Source organism: Tachyglossus aculeatus, unplaced genomic scaffold (assembly GCF_015852505.1).
Source record: "Tachyglossus aculeatus isolate mTacAcu1 unplaced genomic scaffold, mTacAcu1.pri scaffold_125_arrow_ctg1, whole genome shotgun sequence".
NCBI lineage: Eukaryota > Metazoa > Chordata > Mammalia > Monotremata > Tachyglossidae > Tachyglossus > Tachyglossus aculeatus.
In genome coordinates, this window is record NW_024044854.1 from 1,155,342 (window position 1) to 1,166,145 (window position 10,804).

Sequence of the window (10,804 nt, forward strand, 5' to 3'; positions counted from 1 at the left end):
TATTGTTGCTTTCCTGAATCTCTTTCCAACAATTAAGTGTGTGCTGTCTAAAAGCTTCTCTTTCTCCTCTACATCATTAATTTTATTCATCGTCCCTGTTTAAGCCCTCATTTCTCCTCCGCAACCTCTCCTCCACATCATTTATGTACTTACTCCTTAAACATTTGAAATTCACCCCACCTCTAATCACAGAGCATTTATGTACATATCTGTAACCTCCGCCTTTTCCCCGTCTGAAGTTTATCTTTCTCACCCCCACCTCTAGACTGTAAGCTCCCTGTGGGCAGTGTTTCATTTCTACCAACTCTACTATACTCTCCAAAGTTCTTAGTGAAGTGCTCTGCACACAGCAAAAGCTCAATAAATACCATAGATTTATTGATTGATTCCTCTACACTGTAAGCTTCTTGTGGGCAGGGAATTTGCCTATCAACTCTGTTCTACTTTCCCAAGCAACTGGTACAGTTCTCTTTTGACAGTAAGTGCTCGATAAATACCACTGATTGATTTGTGTAGTGCTTCACATTCAGAAGGCTCTCCATAATAACTCTTGTGCTTCAAATTCAGAAAGCTCTCCATACTAACGCTAATATCATTAAGCAAAAACTCCTCATTCTAGAATTCAAAGCTCTCCATCACCTCGCCCCCTCATACCTCACCTCCCTTCTCTCCTTCAATAGCCCAGCCTGCACCCTCCACTCCTCTGCCGCTAACGTCGTAACTGTACATTGTTCTCGCCTGTCCCGCCGTCGACCCCCAGCCCACGTCCTTCCCCTGGCCTGGAATGTCCTCCCTCTGCACGCCAGCCAAGCTAGCTCTCTTCCTCCCTTCAAAGGCCTACTGAGAGCTCACCTCCTCCAGGAGGCCTTCCTAGACTGAGCCCCCTTTTTCCTCTCCTCCTCCCCATCCCCCCTGCCCTACCTCCTTCCCCTCCCCACAGCACCTGTATTTATGTTTGTACAGATTTATTACTCTATTTTACTTGTACATATTTACTATTCTATTCATTTTATTAATGATGTGCATCTAGCTTTATTTTTATTTATTCTGGTGACTTGACATCTGTTCACATGTTTTGTTATGCTGTCTGTCTCCCCCTTCTAGACTGTGAGCCCGTTGTTGGGTAGGGACCGTCTCTATATGTTGCCGACTTGTACTTCCCAAGAGGTTAGTACAGTGCTCTGCACACAGTAAGTGCTCAATAAATACGATTGAATGAATTGAATTAATTAATTAATTAATCAAGCTATGATTAGAGAAGCAGCGTGGCTCAGTGCAAAGAGCACGGGCTTGGAAGCCAGAGGTCATGAGTTCTAATCCTGGATCGGCCACTTGTCAGCTGTGTGACTTTGGGCAAGTCACTTAACTTCTCTGGGTCCCAGTTACCTTATCTGTAAAATAGGGATTAAAACTGTGAGCCCCACGGAGGACAACCTGATCACCTTATACTCCCCCGCCTAGCGTTTAGAACAGTGATTCGCAAATAGTAAGGGCTTAACAAATGCCATTATTATTATTGTTATTATCTATATATCTGTAATTTCATGTATTTATATTGATGTCTGTTTACTTCTATTGGTGTCTGTCTCCCCCCTCTAGACTGTGACTAGTTGTGGACAGGGATTGTCTAGCTTTATTGCTGTATTTGTACTTTCCCAAGCAGTTAACACAGTGCTCTGCACCTACTATGCGCTCAATAAATACGACTGAATGCTTGATTAATTGATGATTATCACGATTATTATAATGAGGGTTGGAAGCCATGCTGAAGGGAGGAATAGATGTTGGCAAGCTCTGGGTAAGTGATACTTTGGTCTACACAGGCATTATCCCAGTTTATTCATTCAATTGTATTTATTGAGTGCTTACTGTGTGCAGAGCGCTGTACTAAGAGCTTGGGAAGTACAAGTCGGTAACATATAGAGACAGTCCCTACCTAACAGTGGGCTCACAGTCTAGAACTGCGAGAAGCAGAGTGGCTTAGTGGAAAAAGCATTGGCCCGGGAGTCAGAGTATCTGGGTTCTAATTCTGGGTCTGCCAATTGTTTGCTGTGTGACCTTGGACAAGTCACTTCATTTCTCGGTGCCTTAGTTTCTTCAATGGTAAAATGGAGATTAAATACCTGTTTTTCCTCCTACTTCAACTGTGGGCCCCACACTCACAGATCAGACTTGTTTAATTAGACTCGCTTAAGTAATCAGAATTGCTTAATCAGATCAGACTTGTATCTACTCCAGCTATTAGAACACTGTTTGATCCATAGTAAACACTTAATAAATGCCCTTAAAAAAGAAAAAGAAAACTATTAGAATACACGAGGAAGCCATGCTGTTTGACCCTCTGCGGATTGCCAGAGAAAAGCAGTGTGGCCTGCCCAGGCCTGGGAGGCAGAAGAACCTGCGTTCTAATCCCAGCTCTGCCACTTGGGTGCTGCGTGACCTTGGGCAAGTCACTTCTTTCTGCTTCAGTTACCCCAACTGTAAAATGGAGATTAAGACTGTGAGCCCCATAAGGGATAGACTGCGTCCAACACAATTATCTTGTATATTCCCAGCAATTAGAAGAGTGCCTGCCATGTAATAAGGACTTAACAAATAGAATTGAAAAAAGTGAATATGCAGTATTCAGGTTTCTCAGTATGTAGTGAAGGCTGCTTCTCAGGTCTGCTTTATTTTGTTATTCTAGATCCAAACAGACAGGGGTTGGTACTTACCCACTGTCCCCTGCTATAAGGAAATTGCCAGACCTTCCATCTGTTGTGGTTTTGCTAGGAATTCCTGATTGTGTCCTATTCCAGACTCTTCACTGAACCTTTATTTCCAAAGAACTCCTGATTTTATCCCAACTCACTCAGCCCATTCTTTGTATTCAGTTACATTTCTTTCACATTAATTCCACATCATGCTTACAACGAAATCATGATTCTCCCTCTTTCACAACTAAAGGAGCCAAACTATTATGACTTAGTGGAAAGAAAATAGTCCTGGGAGTCATTGTACCTGAGTTCTTATCACAGCTCTGTCACTTGCCTGCTGTTTTGACCTGGGACATGTCACTTAAACGTTTGATGCCTACGTTTCCTCAATTGTAAAATGGGGATTCAATATCCATTCTCTTAACTACTTAGACTGTGAGTCCTATGTTTGACATGGACTGTGTCCAACCTGATTAACTTCTATCTACTTCAATGCTTAGAAAAGAGCTTGACTCATAATAAGTGCTTTACAAAAACTGCAATCATCAAAGCCTCAACATTTCCATCTACAGCCAACTCAAACTGAACAAGGTTATGATCCTCAATTTACAAAGTTTTCTCCGATAAGGAACAAACATTCTTCTTATGTTCATCAATGATTTGAGCAAGTCAATTCAGTTTTCTATGCCTCAGTTACCTCAGCTGTAAAATGGGGATTAATACTGTGAGCCCTATTTATGACAGGGACTGTGTCCAACTAATAATGTTGTATCTACTCCAGGGCTTAATACAGTATCTGACACATAATAAGCGCTTAACGGATACCATTAAAAATCAGGCAATAATAATAATGATGGCATTTGTTAAGTGATTACTATTTGCGAAGCACTGTTCTAAGAGCTGGGGAGGATACAAGGTGACCACATTGTTCCAGGTGGGGCTCACGGTCTTAATACACATTTTACAGATGATGTAAATGAGGCACAGAGAAGTTAAGTGACTTGCCCAAGGTCACACAGCAGACACATGGGGGAGCCGGGATTAGAACCCATGATCTCTGACTTTCAAGCCCATACTCTTTCCGCCGAGCCACGCTGTTTCTCAGAACAACACAGTGGAAAATTGCCCTTTCCTTCTCATGTTTCACTGTCAAAGTCCCCACAGGATACCTGAAATATCTCTGGGGAGAAAAAGGCCAACGTCCCCACCATGAAGGAATTCATCCTGCTGGGGTTCTCGGAGGTCCGGGAGCTGCAGCTGGCCAACACCGTGCTGTTCCTCCCGGTCTACACTGCCGTCTTGACTGGGAATCTCCTCATCGTTGCTGTCACGACCCTCAACCAGAGACTCCACAGTATTCCTGCCTCAGGCACCTACCATCCTCGACCTCTGTTACATCTCCACCACTTTCCCCAAATTCATAGTCAACTCCCTGACTAACCGTAGAGAAATCTCTTTCCCGGGCTGTGTCCTCCAAGTGTTTTTCTTGATATCTTTGACATCTACTGAAATAGCCTTGCTCATGGTAATGTCCTTCGACCAGTACTTGGCCATATGCCTCCCCTTGAGCTATGAGGTCGTCACGAGACGAGGAGCCTGTGGGAAGATGACAGCTTCTTCCCGGTTCAGTGGGAGTCTTTCTGGACTTATGCAAACAGCTGTGACCTTCTCTCTACCCTTCTGTAGGTCCAATGAGATCCACCAGTTCTTCTGTGATATCCCCCAGCTCCTGAAGTTCTCTTGCTCTGACTGGATAATTGCGGAAATGGGCATTTCAGCCCTCATTTTATGTCTTGCCTTCTGTTTTGTCTCAATGATCATGTCTTACGTTTGCATCTTCTCAGCTGCGCTGAGGATGAGGTCCTCAGAAGACCAGACAAAAGGCTTCTCCACCTGTGTGCCCCACCTTGTCAGCGTGGCTTTCTTCTTCTCCACCAGTTCCTTTGCTTATCTGAAACCACCCTCTGATGGTTTGCTTATCTGAAACCACCCTCTGACACACTGGTGTCCGTGTTCTACACTGTGGTGCCCCCCACGCAGAAACCTCTCATCTACAGCCCGAGGAACAAGGACATGAAGGCTGCCCTGGATAAGATCCTGGGAAGGGAGATGTTCACCTAGAATGGAATGTGGTTTTACTTTCAATAGCTGTTTTCTCATTTATCATACGGTGTCTCACTGACCTGTGAATGGGGGTGAGGGAAGAATGTCGCAATATAATTGAAATAAAACTTAAGTGGGTTTACATATATACATTCATTCACACAGAAGCAGATGACATGATCTAGTGGTTAGAACACAGGCCTGAAAGTCAGAGAACCTAGGTTTTAATCCTGGATCCGCCACGTATCTGCTCTGTGACCTTAGGCATGTCACTTGACGTCTGTGCTCCTTAGTTACTTCATCTATAAAACGGAGATTAAGACACGAGCCCCTTGTGGGACATGGAGTGTTCCCAACTTAATTATCCTGTATCTACCCCAGCAGTTAGTCCAGTGCTCTGCACACAGTAAGCATTCAATTAATGTAACTGAATGATTAATTGATGGAATGATTGATGTATATAAGTGCTATGGGCTTGGGGTAGGGTGAATATCAAGATGTTAAAGGTTACAGACGCAGTGATTTTGCTCAGGCTGGATGAAAGGATCATTAATGGTATTTACTAGGCACGTACTGTATGAAGGGGCTGTGTGTACTGTGTGCACTATGTGTACTAAATGCTTGGAAGAGTCCAATATAACAGAGTTGATAGACACGTTCCCTGCCCACAGAGAGCTCACAGTCTATCTCTCCCATCTCTGTTTCCTCATCTCATTTTCTTTCCTTCTCTCTGCCTCTGGCTTGTCTCCCTCTTCTCCACCTCCTTCCCTTGTCTCTCAGTCTTTCTGTTTCCCCTAACCCTCTTTGTCTCTGTCTCTCTCTTTTTTTCCTCCTCCTGCCTCTCTCCCACTTTCTCTGTCTGTCTCTCCCCATCTCGCAGTCTGTCTCGACCTCTAAGAGGGACGCTCCCTACCAAAGGATGCCCCTACTAGCGGTCTCTCTCTAAATTCCTGGAGCCATGCACCAAGGACATAGATATGCCCTCTGCCATTCTTGGTCAGGCCCTCCTCAAGGCCTTACTGGGAGGTTTGCTCCATTGCTCTTACAGTCAGTCTGTCAGTCAATCATATTTATTGAGTAATTACTGTGTGCAGAGCACTGTACTAAGCACTTGGGAGAGTACAATATAACAATAATCGTGGGCTTAGGAGTCAGAGGAAGTGGGTTCTAATTCACTAATTCATTCATTCATTCAATCGTATTTATTGAGCGCTTTCTGTGTGCAGAGAGAACTGTACTAAGCGTTTGGGAAGCACAAATCGACAACATATAGAGACGGTCCCTATGCAACAATGGGCTCACAGTCCAGAAGGGGGAGGCAAATAACAAAACAAAACAGGTAAACCAGAAAACAAGCAAACAGGTGTCAATATCATCAGAATAAATGGAATTATAGCTATGTACACATCATTAATAAAATAGAGTAATAAATATGTACTATTATACACAAGTGCCGTGGGGAGGGGAAGGGGTTAGGGCGGGGGAGAGATGAGGAGGGGAGGAAGAGAAAGAAAGGAAAAGGGGGCGCTCAGTCTGGGAAGGCCTCCCGGAGGAGGTGAGCTCTGAGTAAGGCTTCTAATCCTAGTTCTTCCCCTTGTCTGCTGTGTGACCTTGGGCAAGCCGCTTAAATTCTCTGTGCCTATAACCTTATCTGAAAAATGGGGATTAAAATTGTGAACCGCACATGGGACAACCTGATTACTCTGTATCTACCTCAACGCTTAGAACAGTGCTTGGCACATAGTAAGCACTTAATAAATGCCATCATTATTTTATTATTATTAAAAGTTATTGAGTCACCATTTTGTAGATGAGGGAACTGAGGTGCACAGAAGTAAAGCAACGTGCCGAAGTTCATACAGCAGATAAGTGGCAGGGCTGGGATTTGAAACCTAGTCCTATGAATCTGAAGAGATTCTGCCTCCCCTCTATATGCCTCTAGAGGTTGGGCAAACCCATTTAGACGTTCAACTGTTTGGAGCCCAAGAGTTGGTCCAGGGGAGTTATTGCGGTTGCTTCCTGCTCTGCCCTTCCACTATTCCAGAAAAGTCATGGATGAGAATGTTAAAAGGAAAAAAAATTAAAAAATCGGATGTGCAGATCTTTCAGGTGGAAAGAATAGGGAGCTGGAGCTGGAGGACATGAAGTCATTATGTTGGAATTAATGGTCATAAATCGTCTTCCCCAGATTTCTTCATCCTGATCAAGTACTGGAGAGTAGTGGCTCCCATAGATAGAAGAGGAAAACACTGTTAGTTTTAGCCTGGAAGTTCTAGGCTGTAACCTCCCTTTCTAGACTGAAAGTTCGCCGGGGGCAGAGAATGTGTCTACCAACTCAGTTACATTGTACCTTTCCAAGAATTTAGCACAGTACTCTGCACACAGGAAATGCTCAATAAATGCCACTGATTGCTTGGTTCATTGATTGAGAAAAAAAGGAAAAGAGGAGGAGGTGAAGTACGTTTCCCAAAGTCAGACAGGAGATAAATGGTGGAGCAAGGATTAGAACCCAGGACCTCTGATTCCCAGGCCCAGGCTCTTTTCACTAGGCCATGATGGGACTCAATAATAGAAGTCCTTATACTAGGAGATACTTTAATAAAGATTAAACAGTAGTTTAATGTCATTCATTGTTAAGGAATATAACACAAAATGGTATTTCATTTTCTTATTCCATAGCTTCTGGAACAAATTCTAATTTATAACGTGTAATTCTATGAGAAAATATATGCACTTTGCTATTTACCCAGGCCCCAAACCATTTATGTACGTATCCGTATACTCTATTACTTTTTCTATCTGTAATGTATTTCAATTTCTATCTCCCCCTGTTTATCATAAACGCCCTATGAGAAGTTATTGCACCTACTAATTTTGTTATATAGTACTTTCTCAACCACATAGTACAGCGATCTGTACATAGTAACCATGATGGTTCGAATAATTTTATTTGGCACATTTCTTTGGTGAGACAAAGATGAGAAATGAAATAGGAGAAGTGATGTTCACAGGCTGTGGCTAATGGAAGGCAAAACGGCCTAGGAAAAGAGAGTGAGAATGGAATTACATAGCTGTAATTTATTTATTTAAATCAATGTCTGTCTCCCCCTCTACACTTTAACACGTTGTGGGCAAGGAATGTGTTTGCTACACTGTTATATCATACTCTCCCAGGGGTTTAGTACAGTGCTCTATACACCATGAGTTCTCTGTAAATACTACTGGTTGACTGATTGATTGGATGAGGGAGGTGGGAAGAGGGCAGAGATGGAAGGGACAGGATCAGAGTCCCTAAGTGTGGACTGATTCAGGATTGATGTGCCCCATCCCGTTCAACTAGGGCTCTCCTAGAGATTCAGGATGGACGTGTTAGGATCTGTCTCTTTCTCTATATGCCTGCGGGAGGCGCTGTCCTCAGCCTCCCCCTTGGGACAGAGATTGGTGCAATCCGTGATCGAACTCATGCCTCGTGATCAATCAAGGACGGGAGGTTGGAAGCCGAAGGGAAGGGAGGAACGTGAAGGATTTGGTAGCCAATCAGGGAAATCACCTCAGGAGAAACAGTACCCTCTGAGGGACTCCAGTGGAGTTTTGTGTTCGTGGAGAGGGGCTGCATTTGAACCCACTCCTTAGAGTGCCCACCTCCCCGAGCCTGGCCCTGGAGGGTCTCTCCTGATTGTTCCCCATTTAAGGATTCCCCTTCCGCTCTAGGAGCCGCCCTCGGGTGTTCCTGTCAGGCCTTAGCAGGATCACGAAGGCCTTGGGCCCAAAGATGCAGCTAAGGAGCCCGGTGCCAGAGGCTACGATGGAGAAAACTTCCACAGTCACCATGTCCTTGCCCTTGGTGCTCAGGTAGGTGGGCAGGAAGGAGACCCTGATGCTGCAGAACACCACCCTGCTGAGCGTGATGAACCTGGCCTCGCTGAAGCTGCCTGGCAGCTTCCTAGCCAGGAAGGCCATCGTGAGGCTGACCAGGGCCAGGAACCCCATGTGGCCCAGGATGCAATAGAAGGAGGCAGAGGAGCCCTCGTTGCACTGGATGATGATGACCCTGGTTTTGGACGCCACGTCCACGTCAGGGAACGGGGCGGGGAGGGAGGTCACCAACCAGACCGTGCAGATGCCTACTTGCATAAGAGAGCTGACACAGACGATGGAAGAATGCGCCCTGGGCCCAGCCATGTCCTCATTCTGCTCCCCGGCCCGGTAGCCTTGAAATCCCGGTTCACGGTGACTGCCTTAGCCAACACAGCGGAAATGGCCACGGTGAAGGTACCTCTGAAGGCCGTCTGTCGTAGGAGGCAGATGGCCGGGTCGGGGCAACCAACAAAGGTCAAGGAGGACATGAAACAGAGCAGGAGTTCAGTGACGAGCGTGTAACTGGGGCTGCGATTGTTAACTTTCACTATGGGAGTGTCCTGGTGGTGGATAAAGACCCCCAAAACCTGGGCGGTGAGGAGAGAGAAACAGAAGGCCAAGGACACCAAGAACCATTCCCAAAGGGTCCTCGTAGGAAAGGAAGACTACGGCTTTTGGATTACTCTGCTGTCTTTGACAATTTGGAAATTCATCTTCGGGGCACTTGACACATTGATCCATATCTGAAAGAAATAAATAGGATTTCCCTCCTAACCTGGGACCGTATGTGAATTTCTGGTCCCTGGGAGTGGGAGGTTCACAGGAAAGTTCACAAAGTTTCAAAGGAAGGCAAAGAAAAGCAACCAGGAGAATAAGATGAATGGAGAAGCTGCTTTCAAAGGACTGGGATATGTCTACCAACTCTGTTGTGTGATACTCTTCCAAGTGCTTAGTATATAGTGTTCTGCATACAGTAATCACCCAGTTAATACCATTGATTGACTGGAATGATGTTTGGTTCAGTCCGCCCAGTTACATTTGTACTTGGATTTTTATGATGCATTCACCTCCACCCTGCTCAGCCGTGCAGTCCATATCATTAATTTATTTTAATGTCTATCTCTCCCTCTAGACTGTAAGCTCCCTGAGGGCAGGGAACGTACCTACCAATTATTATATTGTACTTTCCCAGGCACTCACTGCAGTGATCGGCACACAGTAAGCACTCAGTTAATATGATTGATTGATTGAGGGCCGGAAATGTGTCTGACAACTCTGCTGGCTTGTACTCTTCCAAGTGCTTAGAACAGTACTTCACCCAAGGTAAGTGCTCGATTAATACCACTGATTGACTGATTAATGACAGGGGAATGAGGAAAGCCGCCTAAATTACAAAGGCTGTGGACCGGACACAGAATCCAATCCCGATGAGACAATAGGGCATAGGATAAGCTATGGGATTCGACTGTCCAACGTCCCGCCTCCAGCCTGGCCTAGTGGATGGAGCTGGGGCCTAGGAGTCAGAAGGACCAGGATTATTATCCTAGCTCTGCCACATGTCTGTTGTATGACCTTGGGCAAATCAGTTGACTTATCTTTGCCTCAGTTACCTCGTTTGTAAAATGAGGATGAAGACTGTAAGCCCCATTTGGGGCACCATGGTGCAGTGGATAGGGCACGGGCCTGGGAGTAAGAACGCCATGTGTTCTAATCGCGGCTCTGTCACATGTCTGCTGTTTGAACGTGGGCAGATCACTTCACTTCTCTGTGCCTCAGTTATCTCATCCATAAAATACTAATAATAATGATGGTACGGGGGCACAAAGTCTTAATCACCATTTTACAGATGAGGCAACTGAGGCACAGAGAAGTTAAACGACTTGCCCAAAGTCACACAGCTGGCAATTGGTGGAGTGGGGATTTGAACCCATGACCTCTGACTCCAAAGCCGTTGCTCTTTCCACTGAGCCACGCTGCTTCTCTATGGGGATTGAGACTGTAAACGTCATGTGGGACAGGGACTGTGTTCACCCAATTGGCTTGTATTCATCTCAGCACTTAGTACAGTGCTTGGCATATAGTAAGCACTTAAAAATGTTACAGTTATCATCATTATTATTGCATAGACTGTGTCCAACCGGATTAGT

At 45.1% G+C, this 10,804-nt stretch overlaps 1 protein-coding gene across 1 annotated transcript; it reads left to right on the plus strand.

Annotated features, from left to right (window-relative positions):
• Positions 1-3,905: 3,905 nt before the first annotated feature.
• On the plus strand, positions 3,906-4,680 carry LOC119922818 (olfactory receptor 14J1-like). The gene is made up of 2 exons (XM_038742447.1): positions 3,906-4,050; positions 4,175-4,680. The coding sequence occupies exons 1-2, from the start codon at positions 3,906-3,908 to the stop codon at positions 4,678-4,680; spliced, it is 651 nt and encodes a 216-aa protein (XP_038598375.1).
• Positions 4,681-10,804: the final 6,124 nt, after the last annotated feature.

Coding starts and splice junctions, on each gene's coding strand:
- LOC119922818 (XM_038742447.1), top strand. CDS start 3,906: ATGAAGGAATTCATCCTGCTGGGGTTCTCGGAGGTCCGGGAGCTGCAG. Junction 4,051..4,174: donor CCTCAACCAGAGACTCCACA/GTATTCCTGCCT, acceptor GTGTCCTCCAAG/TGTTTTTCTTGATATCTTTG.